At 43.7% G+C, this 25,466-nt stretch overlaps 1 protein-coding gene across 4 annotated transcripts in view; it reads left to right on the forward strand.

Annotated features, from left to right (window-relative positions):
- Positions 1 to 25,466, forward strand: part of pou2f2b (POU class 2 homeobox 2b) — a 59,783-nt gene that overhangs the window by 5,725 nt on the left and 28,592 nt on the right. Inside the window, exon 1 of one of the 4 annotated variants that reach the window (XM_079343055.1) lies at positions 14,641 to 15,983. The exons of the other annotated variants lie outside the window; for them this stretch is intronic. Coding sequence (XP_079199181.1) covers positions 15,884 to 15,983 — 100 coding nt within the window. The 5' untranslated portion in view covers positions 14,641 to 15,883. Of the gene's footprint in view, positions 1 to 14,640; positions 15,984 to 25,466 lie in introns of those variants that run through there. 4 annotated transcript variants of the gene reach the window in all.

Raw genomic sequence — 25,466 nt, forward strand, 5'->3', positions numbered from 1 at the left:
TCCGATTAGCAATATGTGCTATCAAGCCTGGACACACACTCTCACACATTTATATGGCAACACAGAATCAATCACACATGTTCACACACAGGTTGCCTAATGTATAGAGAGTAAAAAAAGAACAATGCACCGAGCGCACGATGTCCACACAACCTTTGCACATCCCATCGTCTGTCCACCATCTAATTCCCTTGAGTGAAGCCTTACGGTGTCACTGCTTGTCACCATAACGGTCAGTCCGTAACGACTACCTCCCCCACCACAATGACCAGACAGGCAGTCTCTCCCCTCACACGCTGACCCTCATCCATTTTACCTGCAGGACGTAGTCCAGAGTCGGCATCACTGCTTCGGCTTTATACTTGGTCAACCCTCGACCATGGCGCCCTGCTGCACCGACAGTTTTCCACCTTTGATTTCTTTTCCCCCATTTTATGAAAACATAACACAATTGTGCATATGCAGAGTGGAGATTGCACTTACCAAATTATTATTAATGCTAGTCTGATATAAGGGCCCTGAGTCTGAAAAGGTTTCAGAATTTTATGAAAAAACTACAGAATGATTGTTGTATCCTTTAAGATACGGTGGAACTGATCGGTTATAGTGTCTTTCATTTATTGCAAGCTACTGGATCTTTGTTGAATTGACCATTTTAAAGGATTACACTGCAGAAATATAAAACCCCCGAAATGAATCAGTTAAACAATTATTATTTGACACAAATGCACATTTTGAATAATCATTTGTTTCCTTTAATTTGCCTATAACAGTAAACTGCACAATGCCTCACATAAAATCCTCTTAAAAGAACTGGCACTACTGAAACACCACCTTTATTTATAAATCTGCTTTAAAGCACAAACACACTACAAAAAATAATTTGCACAATCACTTTCAATACCTATTACTCACACAAAATATCTACATTAGTTATCGAGCAATGATCAACTTTTTATAATTCGATCGAGGTTTTAATTTTCAAAAGAGAAGACAACTACCTGTCCAATAATGTCATGTAACTTTAATGCACTAAAATTTGAAAATCAAACACACCTTTTTCCATTAGCATTGAACTGATGTCAGTTGACTTTTATTAAAAAATTAACCAGAGAGCATTAGATTGTTTTTATTTGTTACATTTTCAACAAAACTACATGAATTTTAATGACAAGGAATAACTGTTTTTTTTTTCCTCTTATTATTTAATCGACAACATATTTCATAGTTATTGTGTTAATATAAGTCACACTATTGATTCTTGTAGTCATTTATCATCTAAGCTCTGTTTTAAATAACATTAACAGAAACTTGGGCATTCTTTACATTGCTGGTAATGCATGTCTGACACGGTGCACCCACACATTTTTCTAACATGCCCAGCAGGAATCAAACCCCTTAGATTTGACACTGTTAGTGGCAAGCGCTCCCATTGAGCATCACAGGAGCACATTCCCTTCCCTCTCATCCCATCTCCCCCAGCCTCCTCCGGGCTATTGTGCCGGATTGATGGCTGCTCTGGCCGATAGGTGAGGGGGGTCTTGCTTTGGCTGGTCAGCAGTATCTGTAGTTCCCCCCCTCTGCCTGTGAGTGTCAGCAGAGAGCAGCTGGTGTGTCTGGCTCGATTAGGTTTCCTACCTATCTTTCCACTGTGTCAGACAGAGGAGGAAGGCAGTAGAGAGGGGGAGAGCAGCGGGAAGTTGCCCAGAGGAGAGGGAGGACAACAGAGGAAGCAGGAAAAATACATCTTTTTATCCCTGCTCTTGCCGTCAAAAGCCCTGTACAGTTTCTCTTTCTCTGTCTTGCGCTCGTGTATTCTGCTCCTCTGTCCCGCCTGCTCACTTTGTCCTTCTCTCACCCAAACCCCTAATCCTCCTCCTTTTACCCCACACTCGTTCCTTAATCCTAAATCTCTTCTTCCCACTCTACTAGCCTTTTTTCAATTGTTCTCGCCGTACCTCTCTGTTACCAACCTCCTCCCTCTTCTCCTTCCTGTCTATCGCATCTGAACATGCCACCTCTCAGCATAACCCTTTTACACACTCCAGATGACTGTAGCACACCTTATTTTCTCTCCTTCATCTCATAGACTTTTTTTTTCTGTTCCCCCCCCTGTTGTTTTCTTTGTTATCATCCACACATCCTCTTTTGCCGCCACCTCTGTCCATTCTCCCTTTCATTACGTTACCTGCTGTCCACTCTCCTTCCTGATGTAAATGTCAACATTTTGAATGACTTACAAATGAAATGAAATAATCAGAGATTTTTTTTTCCAAAAATCATGTTCCCTGTAGGAACAATTATTCTGCAGGAGTCAATGCACTTGCCTTAGATTTTTTTTTTGGTCCCAGGCAAGCTCAAACCCACACCAATTTTAGACACTGCGGCCATTTTGTTGGATGTGATCAATTTTCTGTGATTTGGCCTAGGTGATTTCCAGCCCGACAGTTCCTCTGTTGTGTGAGGGATTTGACAGTCTTGCCATGTGTAGCTCAGTGATTTCAGTTATTTTAAGGTTTGAATGTGCAGCCTAATAGTACACTGAATTTTCGATTACCAATTATGTAACAAAATGACTAAATGCAATGAGTTTTTTTCCTTTCAATATGATGAATGAAAAGAAAGAAATTGCTAAAAAATTGATGTTACAACCACAGTGAGAAACTACTTTCGCTTCCACTATTTTGTTGCGCGAGTCGGCTGTAATTTCACCATTGAGTTTAACCACACAATGTTTCACAAATAATGTTTCTGTGCCACCTCAGCACTGCTCATATTATTCAGATAACAAGCAAGCCTCTGTCATGTCCTACAAAATAGGATATGTTTTCTTAATCTGTCAATAGCTTCGGCCCTGAAAGACTTCATTTTGGCTGAGCAATGAAAGGCTCAAAAAACATCAATGTGGCTGAGCAGGATAAGAAGAAAGAGCCATATTCCAAGTCTGTATCACATTCCCTCCATATCCTCCTATTTGTATGGTTCAGATATTGGGTCTCAAGCGAGAAATCAGGATTGCGTTCTCCCAGAATGGCAGCAGATGTTTGTTGAAGTGGAATAGGAATGTTATACGGAACCAATGCATCCGGACTTGCCTGGACAACTTAACAATACCACTTCACACTTTCCCTCTCTCCTGCTCTTTTCTTCTGTGTCTCTCTCCCTCTCCATGCGTTTCTCGCTCTCCATCTCCATCATAACCGACAAGAGTGTGGAGGAAGAGGTGCGGATTAGGCCTAAATGTAGAGTTGTGTCGGCAAAGCCATGACCGCCCGGGTCCACCGTGGAAATTAAGAGAAGAGAAAAACAAAATCCACTCCGCCTCACACGCCGCCCACTTCCATTCTCTTTTGTGCATTTAACGTGAAAAAGGATTGGTGAAAGGGTGTCAAGAGGCAAGAAAAAGGAGATAGGAAAAGACAGACAGTTATCCTTGCTTTGTCGCGCCTGTCACACTACAATGTGCATGGTTGATAACTAATTCCAAAAACATGCATGGGACGGGCTTTAGCTTTTCAAATAGCTTGTAAGTTTGAATGTGATTTAAAGGCTGTTTTTTATGCAGCTCTCTGTGGCTGATCAATGCTGTTCCTCTTGTCATGCTGTGGGAATGTCACATTGGTATACAGCAGTTCAACCCAGGGAAAAGGCCGCATTTTGCATTGGCTATGGATGAGGTTTGGTTTGCAGAGTGTGATGTATATGGATGGAGTTTGGAGCTCGTGTTGTAGTCCGTAACTGTTAGTGCATGAGAAGAGAGAGAGCAGACTTCAGCAGTGCAGACGGCGATTCCACCGATGTACACTCGCTGCTTTTACCTCCTGTCTTTTTTCCCCCCTCACTCATCCTATTTCCAGCCTTTCATTTTTTACACAAGGGGAAAATGAGGAAGAACAAAAACCAACATATGAAAACTAAAACATGACAGAGAGGGGAGGGGGGAGGGAGGGGAGGAGGAACAGAGGAAGGAGAGGCAATCTCAGAAAACAAGAGGGCTTTCAAAAGTAAGGGATGAAAGCTAGTCAGGCTGTTATTTTTGAAAAATGATCCTTGTGTAGTGCTCCTCTTAAGAGCCAGGTACATATTATTTTATCTTCCTGAGGAGACATGGCGAGGTGTTTTGGCACACAAAGAACTCTTCTTTTAAGTTGCGCAATTTATTGTTCTTAATATGATTTTTGACAGGCATATTTCAAATCACTTATCTGCTTTTCTGTGGAATGTTTCTCAAATCGTAAGTGTGAAATACATTACAGGCTAACCCATGAAATCCTGACATTTCAGCATTTGTTTTGGGTTTATTACCACACTATCTTGACAGCCAGTTTTTCAAAAGTTATCTCTTTTATTTGTCCAAATTTTACATCAATCTGAATGGCCAGAATCACAGCATTACAAGCAAACATGTCCTCTTCATCGATAACACATACTCGCTCTTTCTGTAACGGTTGCTGATGCTGGCTGGCCAGTGGCTGTAGCCTGAATTAGAGTGAAGCTGGCGTCCGCACAGAGTCATTTTGAGTCCCCCCTTTGACCCTTAAAGCCAGGGATCCCACAGAAAAGATGAGCCACGTGATTTGATGTGATGTGATTTGATGCCGGACAGGAGAGCAGAGAGAGGCTGGAAAAAGAATCTAAGTGGCCTCTGGCTGCGACTGAATCAGAGGACATTGTTGAAGGTGTTGGTCAGTCTAATTGGGGACTTTGCTCCTCTGAATGATGCTTTCTTATTCCCATCTTTAAGCACGGTATAGTAACAAAAAAAAAAGGCAAATAATTACACTCACACATAGTTTAAAGAATATTTGTAGTTTTACATGAGCTATTTTGTAAGATTTCTGATTTAGCCTTCAAATATTTTCTCAGTGTGTCTGTGGGCATCCACGTCTGAAGGAACTCGTCACTGCAGCATATGTTTATATAGGAATGTGCCTCTGTACGTATGTGTGTGTGTGTGTGTGTGTGTGTGTGTGTGTATGTGTTCAACACGTGTCTTCCCGTATCAATAGGTTAATAGCTGAGATGTCAGTTTCAGTGACTGGCTGATTAGTTGTGTGTTCACTAATCCACACTGGGGCGGGGAACTATTGGCTTTCCCATTGATTTTAGCGTGGTGAGTAGGCAGAAGATAGAGAGAGGGGAGATCTATTGATTGACCCCAAATTAGCCCCCCCCCCACCATCACCCACCACCCACCAACACATTCTGCTGTTCCCGCACTCAGCTACTGCTTCCTCATAGGCTGCCGCGGTGGACAAACATTTGGTCCGATCGGACACTTAGGCAAGGAGAAAAATGTTGACTTTTCGATACGGTGGATTAGAAAGCGTTGGTTGTTTGGGACTCGGCTGTCCGTTGATTGGCTGGCTGTTGAGGATGAGTGCTACACTGTACTGTATCTGACCATAGGGAGCTGCTGCTTTGGGTGTCTTTGATGAACCAAATAGATCTGTCCATAGGGAGGGCATTACTTTTGTGATCACGATCTGTAACTCTAAACTCTGTTACACGTTTTCTTCCCTTTTTTTGGACACCAAAATATTTCTATAAAAAGGGTCCTTCTACCAAAATCCTTCACCTTCTCCATGTCTCCTTTGCTGTCCTTGATTACTGTCACTGCTGTATCATATTCTTCCTTTTTACTCTTCTTTATCGTTATTCCTCTCTCCTTCCCTGCCTTTCTCTGCCCCACCTTCCAATCCTGTCTTCCTTGGGTCTAAGCTTTGAGCTTTCTCTCCTGAGCCTTTCCTTCCCATATATCACTCCATCTCATCCCTCTCTGTCTGCCTCTGATATTTCTCTTTAGGCCTCCTTCCCCTCGCCCCCCCCCCCTTCCCCTGTGTCTATGTAAGCAAGAGAGAGGAGGTTGTTAAACATTTTTCTTCCCTCTTAATTGTTTTGACTGGGCCGATTGGCATCCCGATTAGGCCCATTGATTTCCTGGCGCTAAGTGCATTGATTTTTAAATTTCTTATTGATCCCCGCTCTAAATCTCCGGCACACTCACTCACAGTCTCACCGTTTCACATGGGGCAGAGATGGAGAAAAGGATTGAGAGGAAGAGGGAGAAAAGGAAAGAGATTGGTGTTAGGTAAATACACTGACCGGTGACAGTGCAGTGAATTAACAGAGTGAGAGAGGAAAATGAAGGAGAGCAGGAAGCGGGAAGGGAAAACAGAGTTATGAGCTGTGAAAAAGCTTCCTCACACAGTTTAGGTAGATACACATCGAGAAAAACAAGAGAGCAAACACCTAATAGAACAACTGTTTTTTAAATCCTTGCACCAGATCAACAATATGTTTTCATTATTATAATAGAGCTTTTTCATCGCTAACATTTCTGGCTGTATCCCTCCTGAAAGCTGTAAGATGTAAAGACAATCAATTATTTTGCAATTATAATAAGAATCCGAGGACATTTTTGGCTGTGAGTTTCCAGCTCGGTAGTTGCTCTGAAGGAACATGTTCATCTGTGAAGAATGAGCCACTTTATGGGTGAACAGAGGTTTATGAGGGATAGACAGATATTGGAAATGTCAGAGATGGAATGGAGTGTTTTGTCTTTGCCTTGCTATTTCACATGGTCTGCAGAGCCTACTGGAGACGTGTGTGTGTTATTTCTGGCTTATGACTGTGTTAGGCTTTAGAGGCCCGCTGGACTCAGAATCTAACATGCCCACTGGTGTTTCTCTGAAGGTGGTGGACCTAATTGGCTGTATCCGAGTCTGTGTGTGTGTGTGTGTGTGTGTGTGTGTGTGTGTCTGTGTGCCTGTGTGTGTGTGTCTGTGTCTGTGTGTGTGTGTGTGTGTGTGTGTGTGTGTGCCTGTGCCCCCATGCACGCATGAATGCTTGTGGATGTGCATGCGATCTAAACTTTGTCTCTTTCTGTGTGCTCAAGAACATATATGCGTTTATAAATCTGTCTGTGCATTTGACCTTTTCCTAGCGTTAGCGTTGACGCTCCAATTCAGACATTTAGTTGATAGCATTTTCTTTTTAAAGCCACCACACTTGACCAAATTGTACTAACCTTTTCGAAAGTAATTTGCTGCTTTTCTGTCCCAGCATGCAGTTGAGTGCCTTTCACAACAGACAATATATGGACCATATGTAATGTTACTGTGTTGCAATTACAATTTTCTCTCCATGGATCCACTTAAGATAAGTGCTTTCAAGTAGCAAGCAAGGAAAAAGCAACTATTGTCAGCAGCATAGAGAGGCAAAACTTCAATATCATGCTGTCGTCAGAGATAATGTGATACTGCGTGCAGTGACATTAAATATAAGGTGCTTTAAAAACTGCTCTTTAATGGCTGCATTATTATTGTGCTTGCAGGCAATAAAAGTCATAATAATGACATTACTGACAGAGGTGGTTGTTGGCTAAAGCTATTAATGTTTACATATTTCTGCCTGTAGATTTTATCAACAGAAAATGTAAACTAACATATTATTTCATAGCAGAGTGTGTGTGTGTGTTGTAGAAAATAACAGATAAAGTGTTTAAAATGCATACACTGGACTGAGCTGCTGTTTGCTTCTCGTGATGAGGAGTGTGTTTGCTCTGGTGATAGCCTGGCCCTCGCATCATGTGTGCTCACATGCACACTCTCTCGCTCACACACACACACACACACTTTCACACAAGCTGGTTGGAAAATGTGAGAGAGAAAAAAGAAGACATGTTTTAACTTATATGAGATTACACATGTACACACACACACACACATGCTGCTGCTCCTGCAGACAATAAGGCTCCAACCTCCTGATGGTCACTATTACTGACCGCTTTTTCAGATTAGAAGTAGGAACTTGCAGACTCAGCAGACACACACACACACACACACACACACACACACACACACACACACACACACACACACACACACACATACACATGCTCCTCTAAAAACACATCTGACACATGGTCATATCCCTCTCAGCTCATGGACATATACCCATGTGATCAAAAGACAGTCACACACACACACACACACACACACACACACACACACACTCACACAGTACAGCAGCCATTCACCTGTACTGTCCTTGGACCAACAGACACCTCTCACACACTCACAGAGACGGACCAACACTTCGTCCAATGCACACTGAAAACATAACCTTGACCCGTTGTACTCCCAGCCCGCAGTCTCATACATACTTCATCCATTCACTCTGAAGCTATCACACACACACACACACACACACCCACACACACACACACACACACACACACACACACACACACACACACACACGCACACACACACTGCACACTCACTTCTGAGCACATATTGATTAGATTGAACCTCATATACATATTCATATTAACATGTTTTTGTAAGATAAGAAGAAATAGAACCCAAAACTGTAATGAATGATCGCAATCATTTTAGAAAAAGAAGTTGTCCAACAACATTTTAAAAAAAGGATCATAAGAGCTGTTTTGCAGATTGGACCTTGTGTATTTTATAATCATATTTTATTAATATTAAGGGCTTCAAACTTTTATTTTATTAAAAAGAAAGATGAAAATCATACTAGTTTGGCGGGACATTGTAAAAAAAAAAAAAGAAAGGGTTGATTTTTTTTTGTCTTAAATCCTTTTGTTCTGTTAATTCAAACTGTAAAAAACTCAAAATACTTTCTTCTAAATAAATATAAATCCTAAAAAAAATTGAACCACAGGCTTTTTGTATTTTTTTTCTGGAAAATAGCTCACTTAATTTGAATTAATGACTTTTTAGTTTTCTGTTAATATTGATTGATTAAACAACATGTATTTGCTGCCCTGATGAAACTTGATGTTTTTTCTCATTGAACTGAAACCATGGCTTATATTCATCCTCATGTTTCTATGGAATTAGAGCAGATACAGGCCTACTCCGTGATGAATTTCACTGTCAAAGACAAATTCGAAATAAATCTCTCGCCATGGACTTCCAGCGTGTGTCGCACTCTGATAATTTCTACAATATCCTCTGCACCCCCAGGGGCAGATTTTTCCCCCTGTCTATTTCTCTCTCCATCTTCTCCTGTTTGTTTCTATCCCTGTAAAATGCTGGTTGCTTTGCTGAAATACTGCAGTGCTTTATCTGCCCTTTTTTTAGCCCCCCTCCCACACATCTTCCTCCCCTCTCTGTCTCTCTCTCTCCCCCTGGATGGTTTGGGAGTTTACCCCCCCCCCCCCACACACACACACACACACACACACAGCTCTCCTCTTTTAGTTGTGTTGTTGTTGTTGTTGAAGATGGTGTTTGTGAGGGGGTGAGGGTGGGTGGACGGGTGAGGCAGAGAGGGGAGGGGGCAGGGGGCTAGCAGAAGCAGCCGGGACCCAATGACGTGGGTGCGACATGTAACCGTGGCGCAGGAGAGGAAATCAATACATGAAAGGATGAGGAGCACTGGGGTGGATTACCGTCTGGGGCCCTGGCTACTGGAGGGATGGAGGGAGTTGGAGGGGGTGTAGATGAGGCCTGGGGGGGTTAGAGAGTATGTGTGTGTGTGTGTGTGTGTGTGTATGTGGATGAGGAGGGGGGGGTGCGTGGAGCAAGAGGCCAGATTGTCCAGTCCCCTCTCTCCTGCATCCCCTCCCCTGACCAAGCGATGTTTGAATCTTGACCCCTCCCATCAACCCTCCGTTGGCTTCTAAACACTGCTCAGTGCCGGAAGGCTGCCATAGGTGAACCTTGGGCTGTACACACACACACTCAAGCACACGGGCAGGTGTAGCGGACTCTATAACATTGAGTGAATACATGGATGGTTATGGCCACTGTGTGCTAACACTGCTGATAACCCTACACTATCTGTATGGGGAATAATCGCCTGATATTACCAGTGTAAATTAAAGAGTGCCAGAGAGATTGTGTGTGTGTGTGTGTGTGTGTGTGTGTGTGTGTGTGTGTGTGTGTGTCTATATACGTTTATGTGTCTGTGAGTAGAGTTTGCCGGCATGTAAGTCTTCAGCAGGGTGCGTCTGCAGCACTGCCACAAACCCTGATAATAAATATCTATAATAAATATCATTATTATTGGGCCAATCTCCCCCAATAATAGAGTCTCTGTGAAAGATGGCACGAGGGACTGAGCTGGATATTGGCAATATATCAGCATTGATTATTGAGAGTGCTGACAGGGAGAGGGAGGCAAAGTTAATAAAAACTAATAAAAAAGACAAGGAATACAGCAGGAACAAGGGCTTTAGCTGGATCAGCTGCTTGTTCGCTAAAGGGAGCAGAGAGAGGGGAAGTTTGAGGGAGGCAGGGAGTGAAAGGAAGGAGCTAGTGGTGTAGTTGGTTTGTGGTCTGTGTGTGTGGCTGTACGTGTCCTGTTGTATTTTGTGTTTCAGTGTGTGTTGTGTCTGAATTTAAGTTTTATAACTTTTGCTTTACACGTGGGACTTTTTTCTGTGGCTGTAAATAGGCATTGACATCTACATAGAAACACATGCACACTTGCAATGTCTTTCACACACACACCCACACACACAAACACACACACACACACACACACACACACACACCTGCAGCAAACTTTTTCTTCTCCTGCATGTGTGTTGCCTTGGATTGATTGAATCTGGGTTGGATCTGAACTCTGTGGTTGGGATCCAAAGCCTGCACAACCTTGCCATTGGCACTAACCAGGATGCACAAACATCTTACACACACACACACACACACACACACACACACACACACACATTCTAACACAAACAATTGCAAAGATACCAACAAACAAACCTCATAAAAGCCCATGCATCATATCCATATTATCTTGACAAATCTATACATCATGTCAGAGCATGGCTTTATGTGAATATTGCATTCTGCTGTGTGTTATTGGTGTGTGTGCAGAGAGGATATGAGAAGTGTGTGTTGCTGGGTTGAGATTGGGACGGGGCGACAGTGAGAGAGAGCGTTGTCCATTCTAATAGGTCCTTGTTAGGCCGCTGACAGAAGCAGTAACGCCACTGTTGGCTGCTATTGATTCCCGACCGACGCTGTTATTGATGAGTGAGAATTTAATTCAACCAGCTCGTTTGTCAACATGACATCACCATTTAACTACGACCATGACATGGGTGCGAACACCCGCGAATGAGCTGGGTCTCACACAATAAAACACACACACATGTACAGGTGCAGAAGAAACAGTTTCATGGGCAAACACATACACACCAAATGTTCCACACTCACACACACACACACACACACACACACACACACACACACATGCAGTGTCTCATGGAGGCTAAAGATTTATTTTTCATAACCTGCAGTTTCCTTTTCTTCTTCTGCATCATCTACAATGAAATAATATTATTCAATATTCAAAGACTGTGATTTCAATAAGTCAAATCAATCATTCAAACTGAATAACAGGCAATTACCAAGAGTGCAATAAACTAAATGACTAATGCATGGCCAATGATATGACTAATGTATAGCCTAAGGATACTTCTGACTCTTTCGGATTGGATAAATATTTCATGCCACATTCTACCCTACTGCACATGACATGGAAAACATGCTGTGGTGAAGAATTGAACAAATTGTTTTCAATGAATAAATTTGTTTGTAACTGTTGTGGGAGAGAGAGAAAATCCTTAAATTAGCTTCTGAAAAAGAAACGTGAAATAGTTTAGACTTTTGCTGGATTAAAGGATTACATTAATACTGTCCCTTTCCTTGGGAAATGTAGTTGTACAAAATAAATATGCAGAATAAAAGATGCTTGAATGATAATTAAAAAGCTGTTGATAACAACTTGCATACTGTCAAAAGAAAAGCATAAAAAGGCTGCAATGTTTATTAACCATTTAAATTAATTTAACATATAGTGTCATACAGTGGGTGGAAGAATTGGAATTGATAGGCAAAATAAAAGAATTTTTTTTTCAGCAAAGAAAAGAAGCGGAAAAGCACTCAGAGGTACAAGAACATTAATAGTCAACTTTTTACTATAGAAGGAACTTGTAGATGTCATTGAAAATATGCATTACAGTTGGGACATTATAACAAAAATGTAGATGATTTCAAGTAAGAGTAAAAGTTCCCTGCTAATTGTTGGTGTATGCACAATGAATTTATGTATGACACATTTTGAAATTTTTGAGGAAAAAAACCATGTGAATAAGACTCAAATCATGTGTCATAATTGAGTACAAATTCAGAAAGTGCAAACCAGTAAAAATATATTTTGAACTTTGTGTGATGCTATAGACAGTGTTTATTGAATGATAATTGTACAATACTCATTGTTGACCACTGGACCTCTCTGTTAGTATCAAGTATCAAAAATAATATCTTTCACAATATTTCTCTTGCTGGAAAAAAAAAAAAAAGAGGGAAGGAACCTTTATGAAAGAGCATTTTTCACTACAGCAGGAAGAAGATACAGCCTGGGAAACAATGGAACCTGCACTTCACCTCTTGTGTGGATTTGGAGGCTTGATAGGGAGGGAGGGGGACAATCAGGACCATGCAGGCCCCCGATGAGAGTCCAGCAGGGGTTATTGGCTTGAACGGCCCCCCAGGGGAGCTCTCTCAATCCCAAGGGACCAAAAGGGACCCATAGACCCGTAAAGAGAAACTGTAGACCGACTCGCTGCAGGGGCCCTATAGGCACCAAGCATGAAACACACTGAGGGGGGCGATTAGCTGAATTTAGGTGGTCGGTCCTGGACAACAGACAGACAGGTGGACAGAATCAAAGATAAGCGAGATGAGTGTTATCAGGTTTGTCTTTGTATTCTATGAGTGTTTTTACAGTTGTAGAAAGAAAAAGGGTTTGGCCAATGTTAAAAGTTGTCGGGTCTACAATCTTTCATCTGAAATTCATGAGCAGGTGTTTCGCTGTCTTTTAACACGTGTGAATACCCAGTTGCTAGTTTTCTTTTCTCTTAGCACTCGTGTCAGATGGAGGAAAAAGAAGAGTTTGGTCAGAGGAGTGCGCGGAGGACGAAGGGTTGGATGCTGTATAGGTGTTAGCATCCTTCCTCCACCTCCACCTCCTTGCCTCCCCATCCTCCTACCTCTACCCCACCAACACCATCTTATTTTCCCCTCCTTCAATCTCACACACCCTCCCTCCATTCCTCTCTTCCACAGACGCGCACAACCACACTACATTCTACAAGAAATAATTGCTTTTGTCTGGAAGGAGTGTAGGGAGGAGGGAAAGGGGGCGCGCATGGCTCCCTCTGTGGAGAAAAGGGGGTCTTTGAAGGACAACTAGTCACTTCTCTCTTTTCCTTATTTTTTCCCTCTATCCTGCTTTACTTACCTCACCTCCCTTTCCTTCCCCTTTTCTCTTCTTTTCCTCCCAACCTTTCCTCTCCTCTTTTCCTTACTTCTGCTCTCTCTCTCTCTCTCTCTCTCTCTCTCTCTCTCTCTCTCTCTCTCTCTCTCTCTCTCTCCTATATCTCCTCTCTTCACTGTTCTGCTATTGCTCCCTTCCCCTCCTCTCCTTCATTGGACCTGCGGATGTCATCTGTCATACGTGAAGCGGAGGGAGAAGGACAATAAAACCTGGTTGTCCACTACAGAGGATGACACATTTTTCATAATTAAGAATAAGGGTCCAGCACACATTTTTTTGAGAAAATGGTTGATGTTTGTTTATGAGTGAGAAAATCAAAAGTGTGGTGATGATAGCAAAATCATTTATTTTATGAGCAATTTCCATTCAAGCAGGCCTAATGAGCTGCAGCATTAAGTAAGCAGATATAAACAGTCCTGTTGGATGGTGCTTTCAGGGCCCTGGCCTGCCGGAGCACAGAGCTCACTCATTCCTATTGATTTGTCCGTATTGACTGTGATGTTTAAGGTATAGATTTTTCTATTTAAAAATCTATATCGACAATAATCTGGTGTGTAAGCGCGCCGCGTTGACTGATGCTAGCCTGTAATTGACAGCGGAGCAGGGGAGGGAGAGGGCAGGAGATGCATGCATGGGGAGACCAGTATGCCTGGCCGGGATGGAGGAAACAAGATCCGGGAGCAGGGAAGGAGGGGAGGGAGGGAGGTGGTGATCATCTCTGAAGAGCCACCTTTAATACTTATGGTATTTGAAACTATAATGTTATTGTGAATTTTGTGCTGTTTTCAAAACGTTCTTAAAATTCACCTCATTTGCACTGATTAAAATTAAGATTAAAAAAAAAATCACACAAAAAAATGCACTTTTAAAGCTGAATACCAGCCTAACATCTCAAAGCAGTTGTCGTTCTTGTTCTCCTATAACAGAATAACCTAATGATGCACCCCGGCCCAGCTCACGAAGACTTATTAAAAGCAGCAGTGATGAGATAACTTAATTGTGTGCAAGCTTGCTGTCCTTCTAGGTATTAGCGTTAAGCACCTATAGGTATCCATGGATCCTCTTGTCGGGTCTTCATCCCTTCCTAAGCAGGCCCTAGTAATGCACTGATCACCATTGGCATCATTATAGCAGGCATTATTAAGCGGGGGGTGAAAAAAATCCAGAAATCAATACAGGATACCTTTTGCAGCGGTAGTGAAAACGAGGGAGATCGGGGGGTGGGAGGGAGGAAGGAGGGGTGCAGGAGGGAGGGAGAGGATGGAGGGGAGGGAGGGAGGTGCGGGGGTGGGGTGGTGATGTGTGAGTAGTAGCGGGTCCTCTCTCGCCTCAATGTTGCGGCCAGCCTAGTGGCAGATCGCTACAATCCTGGAGGGAGCCGGGTCGAATGAGCTATTGGGGTTCCCAAATAGTACCGGGGACAAACAGACAGACAAAAAAGACACACAGACGGATGGACGGAGATAGGCAAGTGTTCCGATAGCACGGGAGACCACATCCGGATTCTCTACGCTTTCTTTATCTCCGTTGTTTTCTGTATTTATTTATTTAATCGCTGCATTTATTTATTTATTTATCGATTGATTGCGTTTTAATTACTGCCTTGTGACAGAGAGCGAAGGAGGAGGAGCGTCAGGGCCAAGCGCGCGCGTTGTTTGTGTTTTCGTGCAGCCCTTTTAACCCTCACTTGTTTATTTGTTGACGATAGCCTTTAATGAAGCTGTTTTAAATGTGCTCGTGACGCGACCCGCTGCCTGTGCGCGAGCGTATGAATGTCTTGTATGTAGCCTTCATGCAAAAAGAGTATAGGAGAAGGAGCGCGTGCAGCTAGAGACCAAATACAATAGATCAAACCAAATATTGATACAGAAATCCAAATAACACTTTATAACCCCGCAGGCCTTTAAACACTTGTCTGTTTTCTATAAATCATCATTTCACTGAGTTATTTTAAATTGTAAAGTGAATACCAAAGCAAAGCCCGAGCGTTGATGCCACAGGAGGAGGCTAGCGACTGTTTTCTGCCTTTTCACACCTTTAGAAAACACTAACGTGTGGAGTGAGAGGATTAAATAAGCGCCCGGGCCTCTATGTTTACCCAAGGAGAACGCTTAGTAGTGCAAAGTTAACAGAGACGCAGGTGCATCAACGACAGGTCGACTTTTTTTTCTTAAAGTACTCCAAAAGACCTGTAATTGTAACACAAGTTTTCCTGTAGCCTGTAGAAGTGATCTACCGTCTATCCGTCTGTGTGTTAGTCTGTACTGTAAGCTGATTGCTGCACTCAAGGGACCATATCCTAACATATGTTCTATGCACATTTACACCAAAACTAATGTCGGCCAACAGTCCACAAATGTAAATAAAAGTGCGCAGCGGGGCTACATGTATACACATGTGAATGTTGTGAGCTCTCCATACCAAATATTCTCCAAAAGCTGTCTACCAGAAAAACGGACGACGAAACATAGGCTTCAGAAGAGGACAGAGCGTATTACAGTTCCACTTTTGTCTGAATATTTGCATCAAAACAAGAAGCCGGAGGAAGACCATGTTTGTTCCCTTGCCGGTGCCGTTCGTGTTTCAGAGAACTGCCCCTGACCTCAACGCCTGGCGTCTCAAGTCCCCTCTGGCTCTCCGCTCCAACTCCGGTAAGACATTTTCTCTCTCCTCTTCCCTGCTACACATCCTCCATGGCGGTCAGCCATGAAGACCTGCCCCGCCTTGCTCGATGCCGATGCACTTTCAACGCCGGAGAGCTGTCGGCGAACACACCCACTTACACACGCATACACACTTCTGCAGTTCCGTGTGAAGATTTAAACTGAGTCCTTTACACTAGTGGGCTTGATGTTCACATCAAAGAAGCGTCCCCGAAGCGGCTGGAGCGTCCACGCTGTTAGAAAATAAATGCGTAAAAATGTCCTTTTTTTTGGTATCCATTACATGGCACGATGCGCCACTCTTCCATCCGTCTCTTTCTTAATTTCAACGGGACTTCTCATTTCTCCAAGTATCGTCTCTCATCTCCCCGTCCCCATCCTTCCCCTCTCCTCCACTGCCTGCGCCTGAGCCTCAGCCTCCGTCTCTCCCCAACTAGACTCTCGGCAGGCAGGGAATATTCATGCCAACTTATCGATCTTGCGGAGATCGATTCCTGGGCCGGTGGAGGCAGAGAGAGGGGGAGATACATGGAGAGAGTAGGTGCACGCAGAAGTACGAACGTAGAAGGGAGAGGGAGAAAATACCGCTATTGTGTCGTTATATTTTATAGTGTTTCGTATTAGTGCTTTATTCGTGCACATATTCTCTTAATGACTCGGCTTGGAGCTCGCAGACAATCTCTGACTCGCCGTGGTAGCTGCTTTTACTTGACTTGTGTGCTTGTTGGGGTACAAAGCTTCTATCTTATAGTAAACACCATAGTGAAATAGACTTCCAATGACAAGCCTACTTGTCTCTGTCCCAGTGCAGCTCGGCTTCTGCACGGTTGAGAGCGGAGGAGCAGAGGGAGTGTGGAGTCAGGGAGGAGGGGGGGGGAGGGTTCTGGCTGGGGCGCCGTCTGCGTTTCATCTGCGCTGAAGCGGAATAAAAGGACGCATGGTGGGAGCAGCCAGGCTGGCTTCACTGTGTCACTGACTGTCGTTGCAAGAGAGCTCCAGCTCAGTCCAGCTTCAACTGTTTGTCAGACATGCAACAGCTGCTCAGCCATTTCCCCCCACTTCATCTTTGGAGATAGAGGGATGCGTGTGCTATAATGTCTTTTCTGCCCTCTGTGCTCCCTGAAGGACTGCAGAGTAAAGGGGAGTGAGGAGAAATACCATATTTCACCGTTAGAGTTATGTTAGAGTTATTCACTAATGCATACAAACATCAACTTATACAGTAGGGTGTAATGGTGTGTAAATGTAGCTGGTGTGCACCTTAGCCGGGGATGGGCTCTTAAAGGGCCACGGTACTCCCCCTCAGTGCACAGCTCCCCTCTCATTTCCAGATCAAGTTCAAGCCCATTTAAGTCCTGAGGTGCCAAGCTTCACCCTTCTACGCCGCACTCACTCATCACTGCACATCATGTGAAGGGACAGGCGATAGATTGGGAGAGGAATGGAGAATGGACGGATGAGAGGGACCTGTTACCCACCCTATCTCGAGAGATATGCACACAGAAAAGAGAGGAGAGAAGGGCTTGGTGGGAGGAGGAGTTTTCACGCTCCGCACGTTGAAAAATGGTGAATGTCAGAATGAGATAAAAAAAAAAGAAGTGGGAGCAAGAAGTGGATGAAAGTAAGAGCAGATGACAGAGTGAAAAACGAGGAAGGAAAGGAAAACCCAGTTTGAGCTTGAGAGGTGAGAGTATACCAAGGATGAGCCATTATGTTGCAGCTTCCCGGGCCACGGCCAGCATCTGAATAAGCAGGCAAACTGATGGGTTGTGTACACAGGCTGCGCAAGTCCTATAGATAGTGGGATAACAGTGATTGATAATGCTATGCTGATTTTATTCCCTGTTGATAGCATAGTACAAGGTGCTGTCCTTATCAAGCTTAGGGGGTTTGTTGCTTAAAGGGTGAGGGTCAGTTGAACATTGGAGGACTGAAACAACAAGTTTGTACTCCTCGAAACAAAAATGCCAGAGCCACAAACCTCAGAGTTGTCTAGTTTAGACCCGTAAGGTTTAATCTGTGCTTTTCAAAAATGTACTTGCTAGGTTACGAATGCAATACACACACACTCAGCTTTTTGGGGAGTTGTAGAGCTTTTGACTTAACTTTCTCCTTTGACTGGTCGCAGATCCTTGACTCTGTTGAGTTTGAGCTCCATTCAGTGTCAGAGGTCACATCAGAAGTGTTTGACTCAGCCCCACCTGACCCTTCTCTGCCCCCTGTGTTTTCATTCTCTTTCATGTTACAAGAGGCCTCCAGCACTCATGCACAACCCCTGTGGGGGCACTTTCCCTCTCTCTCTCTCTCTCTCTCTCTCTCTCTCTCTCTCTCTCTCTCTCTCTCTCTCTCTCTCTCTCTCTCTCTCTCTCTCACACACACACACACACACACACACACACACACACACACACACACACACACACACACACACACACACACACACACAGACCATCATATGGCATAAAACAAGCATGTTAGACTGTTTTCCACCTGGATAGGGAGCTACTCTCTGATCTAGGTTTTGTTCTATTTTTAATGGCATTGTGTCTGTGAAGGTACAGGTCAGGGCCTTTGCGATGTCAACTATGGTGTGTGTGTGTGTGTGGTAAAGTGGTTTGTGAAGCCATCAGCATTAACTGTTTTATGAAACTTTAATGGGACATAGAGGAGAAACCACAGGTTTCCCACACAGCGCAGGTTTTGATATGATATGATGGGACATCAAGGAGACGAGACTGCTTTTCCTCTCTCTCTCTCTCTCTCTCTCTCTCTCTCTCTCTCACACACACACACACACATACAGATTCAGTTCATCTCAGCTATGCACCTTGTGTCACACACCATTAGCCACCATCTCCTACATACACCATCAGACTCTCTCGTGCACACACACCTCTGATTTGAGAATTGCTTTATGTCTGTCTCTGATTCTTAGACAAAGATGACATTAACTGAACAACTAAACACCACTTTTCATGATAACATTGTCAATAATTGTCTGTTAAAATATTGTCAGTCTTTCCATTTATAACAAAGTTTACAGCTCTATGTCTGCGCCTCCTGCGTACCTAAGACGTCCCACTATGTGAACCTGGCACTGGTACATGTCTTTGACAGACACATATTGTTGGACCATGCATGTTGTTTAACCATTTGCAGAAAACAATAGTGTGTGTGAGTTGTCTCTGTGCACAAGCATGAGCACATGTGCAAACTAGTGTGTGTGGGTATAGATCGGTTTGTGGAGGGGAGCGTGCAAGTCGCAGTGTTAACATGATTGCAAATGACAAAATGTCAACCTGGGTTTGTTAGCAACATAATGGGGAATCAATAGACACGAGAAAGATGTCAATACTACATGCTTTATTGCATTAAGCTACCTCTCTCCTTCTCTGTAGCCCCCTCTCTCTCTCTCTCCTCTTCTTTTCCCTCCCACTCCCTCTCTCAATCACAATACAATTCTCCCTCTCTCCCTCCTCTCCTCTCTGCGTGGTTGTAGAATTAGATTGCAGTATATGAGGCAGCCACAGGGTTTTTAATGCAGCAGGCTGACGGCATAATGCTTCAGTAGCTAATGGGTATTTACGTACGTACATTAGACAATAGATGCCCCTGACACAGCTTCACTACGGGACAGGCTGCCACAGTGACAGTGTATGTTTAACTGAAACTTTTATGTGGTGAGATTAACAGAATTGGTCAACTTTTTGTTTACAAATTGCATAAAGTATTGCAGGATCAAACATAGTAATATGGCAGTAGAACAATTGGTTATTCTGTTCTAAATGACTACATAGCATGAGGTGATTCATGTTGGATAATTTTGAATTAAACCGCCCTAATCCAGTCTGTAAGTGTGTTTAAAACTCAATTAAGTCGATTGAGACTTTACCTTTTTGGTGGATTTTTCACAGGTGTATACAAGCCAGTATTTTATATTTCTGAATAGTGATAATGCATTTATGTGTGCGTGTTTGTGTGCATCAAGGTGTGTGATAACTGAGACTAACGTAGTATTAATACTGATGAGGTCCCAAAGCTCATTAGCAACAGTGAGTGGTATTGAGTTTCACCTGGGGAACAGGACATACAACAACACCTTATCATCAGCCATTAACTTATTAATAATCACTGCAACACACCGAATATACAAATACACACACCCTCTAGCCAAACAATAAGCTTTACACATTTGTTTTTTAAATATGCACACTCCGACAAAGACACTTTGAGCATGCACAACGGAGAACTGCAAGAAAATCATGCAAATATATTCTTATGAAGAGCTTGATAAGTGGCATTACAAGGCCATTGAGTATGAGTTTTACACAATTTAGCATTGATTTGGCATGCACACAAAAAAGGACTCACACTTGTAGGAATAATGTTGTGCATTTGATCGTTGTGTCCAATGAAATACAGCCCAGCATTAGTCCTAATCAGGGGCCGGGCGAGCAGGCCACTTAATCAGACCCATCACCTGGAGAACACACACACACACACACACACACACACACACACACACACACACACACACACACACACAGCGGGGTGGATGGAGTGTGTGCATGTGTGGGTGTGTTTGCTGGCTGTTAATCAACACATCAGCAGGAATAAACACAGTATACAAACCACCCGACTCCTTTCTGGGTATTGATCTGTTTCTGTGTTTTTTCTTCCCACTTTCCTTCTCTTTGAGCAACATACAGAAGTTGTACATAGTGAGAACTCAAGCATACTTGACCTCTACATGGAGGACATCCTGTTGTGTTTGTGTGTGTGTGTGTGTGTGTGTGTGTCTGTGTGTGTGTGTCTCGTGGCTCGGTCAGTGGTGGTCTGGCTGTGATCAGTGTAGGAGTGGGCTTCTCAACATGCCACCAATCACACACATCAGACTAGGCAGTCAAATCAAGCCTCTGAACTCCTGCTGAGCATATCGAACACTTGATTAACCGATTCGAGGTTTTTTCGGCCTGCCTTGTTTATTTTTTCTCCTTCAGAAGTTCATACTCCATACATTCCTTCATGCATTTTTCGTAACAGAACAAGCAGGGTCTGGACAGTCTATTTGCTGCGATGGCTGCCATCTCGTAAACACACCAACAATGTGTTTTCTCCGGCTGCTGTCTTTTTGTGTTGTTGATTGCTGCAGGCTGTCACCTCTGGCACCCAGCTCATGTGCCAGTACATTTAGATAATAAAAAAGACCAATAAAATCCAGGGGTTTGATTGGGTGTCTCCCCTTAGCACCAGAAGAGCGGAGGACTAAATCAAGGGTCCTTCTCTCCATTTCATTTAGCTGATAAGATTTATGGTAATGAAGGGGTCCTATTAACCTCTGGGGTTCCACTGCTGTCCTTCACAGTGAGGCTGGATGAGAGTGCTCGCCGATCGGGTTTGTAGGCAGAGGCAGCGAACATGTCGGCCATAAGCAATGTCACATCATTGCAAACGCACCGATTGGAGTGCTTATACACACACACACACACACACACACACACACACACACACACACACACACAAACACAAATACATAACGGAAGCGTTCAAAAAGCAGCTCAGCCCTTTGAGAGAGTTGAATGCATGTTTAATCTCCCTCTTGTCTTGCTCTTCCTCTGCATTTTCCCTTTTCTTTATCCCCTCTATCCTTCCTGCTTTATATACTTTTCTCGGCAGGAGCGCTCTGTTCTGAAATTAATCTGTTGTACTTCACCACCTCTTCTCCTTCTTTCATTCCCTCGTGCATTCTCTCTTACTCTGCCATTATTTTGTAAATGCATACTCCCACTTTTTCTATTGGTTGTATGAGCAGAGAAAGGATAAATATGTCAGAGTTAAAAAAATAAAAAATAAAAATGACATAGAAATGCTTTGAAAATTAGAAACAATATTGCAACAGCTTTTATGTCAGATATTAAATGACATGTTAATCTTTAGATTGACCTCCTTAATGTTATAAAATATTCTGACTTTGCTCATTTTCAACCAGCATCTTTCCATTCAACAATATTCACTGTTTATATGTTAATACTATGGGGTAAAGAGAAGGGTGGGTGGGTGACAGAGGAAGGCGTAACCCCTCCTTCTTCTGTACAAGGGCTGCACCCCTCTGTCCCTTTGTCTGCTTGTAAAGGGGACAAGGGAGGAGGTGCGGCGCAGGGGGTGCTGAAGGAGTGACTAAGTGACCTCTCTCTCCCCTTTCTTTTGACGCTCCCATGTTCTGTCCATTTTGTCTTGCACGTCCCTCTCCCTCCCTCCTCTTTCATCCTCTTTCTTTCCCCCTTTTTTCAGCCTGGTTAAGTCACCATGGCTGTTGGCCCCATATGTCCCATCCTCTCTCTCTCCCTCTCTCTCTCTCTTTCTCTCCCTGCATCTTTGGCAGCAGCAGCCTGGTTGCAAAGTGTCTGTAGGACACATTAAGGCCCATAAAAGCATAGTCTGCGGCCGCACTCTTAACCACCAGTCAGAGGTAGTGTACAAAAATGACTTTAAATGAGTCTGTGATTACCCGAGAACATGGAGAGACAGTGAAGTGGCCAAGAGAGTGTGAGACAAGGCCGCGGCATCGGAAAGAAGTGAAGGGAGAGGGGCTCTTGGATGTTTCACGAGTCTCTTAAGGAAAATTGAACAGAAACAAATATTTGTTTCTCCCACTGCTAAAAGCTGTTAAGGCTACCTGAGTGGAACAAGCGATGAAAAGTTGTAACCCTAATACCCCAACGCCCCCTTCACCGCAGCCTGCTTGCCCCTCCTCTCTCCCTGTCTCCCCTCATCCTAATTGGCCACATGCTGCCTTGAGTGACAAGTGTAATCATCAGTCAAATTATGATGGGGGGAGGAAAGGTGGAGACCAGGGGAGGTGGAGGAGTAAGAGAAGAACGGCAGAAGGTGGTGTGTGTGTGTGTGTGTGTGTGGGGGGGGGGGTTGAAAGGAAATGCTTTGATCAGAGATAGAGAGGGGGTGAGCGGGCAAACAGACAGAGCTACATGGAAACCTGCTGTCCACACACCTGCTGCTTTATAGATGGGCAACGTTAGCACCCTTAGACCTCACTGTACTGTAGGATGTTACATACACACTTAAACAAGACTATATGATCAAATGTGTGTTTTTAATTAAATATTCTCCAACATTTCCTTCTTTATATATTCTATTTACTTTTTATTTCAGCTTGACATGGAGAAACCCTCCTCTGCTTTCATAACAATTGCAACTCAGACAAGAACAATGAAATCAGTGGGTGTGGCAGCACACTCTTTGATTCTCACTTGGGCCCACCAGGCCAAGTGTGTGTTATATTTGGATTTACTTTGTTAGCGTGAGCAGATGTTAGCTCTCCAGCCAGCTAACGAGGTTTACAGTGATTAGGAGTGCTGATGAAGCGCTTTGATTCTCTGGCTGTGGCGGCCCTCTCATTAGCGGCTATAGCTAGCTAGCGCTGCAGCAGGCGCTCCAGTCACATCCTATTAGGCGGCTCAATGTACACTCTGAATTAGGAGCTGGAGATTAAGTGGAGATGAAAACTGTCTGCGTACACACACAGATAAATGCACACACATGAATACACACACATCAGTTTTGACTGTTTTATAAGGGGAAAAAAAGATGCTAATTGGAGGCAGTTCTACTGTGAAGTAAGTCTGCCTCAAACTTACACTTAGCAAAAGCCAAGCCAATTTTAAATAAATATTACGTGAAATTCCATATTGAAAAAGCAGGATTTAAGGTTTTTATGCATGATTTTCCCTGTCTAATTCTTGAGGTTAACAATTCCCTGTGTACTCCTCAAATTAAAGCAAATAAAAGGCAACCTTGAAAATACTCCATCATCCTTTTTTTCTATTCTGATCCTCTCACTATTTGTCAATACCCTCTACATGCTTCTCCTTGCTATCTCCTCTCTCTCTCTCCCTCTCTCTCTCTCTTTTTCTGTCTCTCGTTGTCTTTTGTGTGATGGAGTGATTATTGAGGACGAGGCTCCTGTGTTTAACGCTGGTTGATGAAGTCTGCCTTTGTCTGTCTGCGCTAACCTGTCGCAAACGGGACACCGTTTATAGCAAAATCAATACACAGAGTAGAAGAGGGAAGAGAGAGAGAGAGATGGAGAGAGAAAGGGAGGCCTGGCCAGGGAGTTAGAGTACAGAAAGATGAGGGAGGGGGTGGAGGTGCATTGAAAAAGAGAGAGAGAAAGAGGGGAGCAAGGATAGAGTAGGAGGTCTTTGGAAAAAGACAGGAAGAAAAATAAACTGAAGGAAATTTTAATACTTAACTTTAATGTTTGTAAAATGTGCCAAAAGACTGGTGTCACCTCTGTGTGTGTGTGTGTGTGTGTGTGTGTGTGTGTGTGTATGTGTGTATGTGTGTGTAAATCAGGACATTTATATGTATACGTTTGTCTTGCCTGTGCATGGCCTTGACCGAGGGGCGGTTGTATCGCTTGTGATGTGTGTGCATGTGATTGTTACGTGCGTATACACAGCAGAATGGGACAGCCCCTATCTGTGTGTGACGATCTGTGTGTGTGTGTGTGTGTGTGTGTGTGTGTGTGTGTGTGTGTGTGTGTGTTTATTTGTGTGTGAGAGAGAGAGCTACGTTTGCCTCCACTCCCCAGAGTCAGAGCCAGTGTGAGGAGCAGAGATGAGGGACAAGAAGAAGGACAGAGGAAGAGAGGATGGGGAGAAGGAAAGGTGTAGGATGGTGAGGAGGTGGAGGAGGTGGGTGGTTGGGGGGCAGTTGTGTGAGAGAGGCACAGCTGGGAAATGAGAAATGCAAGCCCCCCCCCCCCGTATACCACCACCTTACACTCACACATACGGCACACATATACACACACACACACACACACGATCCCCATCTCTTTATCCTCCCCTCAGGAAAGAAGGGGTGGAGGTGGAGGGGGGTAAAGGGAGAGGGAAGGAGGGGGGAGGGGGGATAGGAAGAGATGGAGAAGGGGACAGATAGGGGCATTAAAATTCATGGCCTTTTTTTTTTTATTTTCCCTGCTGAAAATCAATAGTGTTTACTATGAATGAGTGGAACAGTGGACAACAGTGGTGCCGGGGGGACAGAGAGAGACAGAGAGGAGGAGGAGGAGGAGGTGGAAGAAAAGAGAGAGAGGAAAAGAGGAGGGGGGGGGGACTTTATTGCGATAGGGAGAAGCACCAGAGGCCAAGGTTAAAGACCAGCAGGGGCAGAGAGGCAAAGAGAGATAGGAGCACTAAGTAAATCCAGTTGTCTTCTAAAACAGACATACTGCCCTATAAATGCATATTTACTATTGGCTATTATAAGAATGTAATGCAGTATAAATCATAATCTGCCCTGCTGTAATTCCAATCGCTCCTCTGGCTTTGCTCTCCCAACTTTCCATTCCTCATGTCTTGCTTCAGCTGACTCCGCCTTCCCAAAACTGTGTGTGTGTATTAATTGGCAGCCAACAAAGACCACTGACATGGTCTCTAACAATCAAAC

The sequence above is a fragment of the Symphodus melops genome (genome assembly GCF_947650265.1).
Source record: "Symphodus melops genome assembly, chromosome: 5".
NCBI classification, from domain to species: domain Eukaryota; kingdom Metazoa; phylum Chordata; class Actinopteri; order Labriformes; family Labridae; genus Symphodus; species Symphodus melops.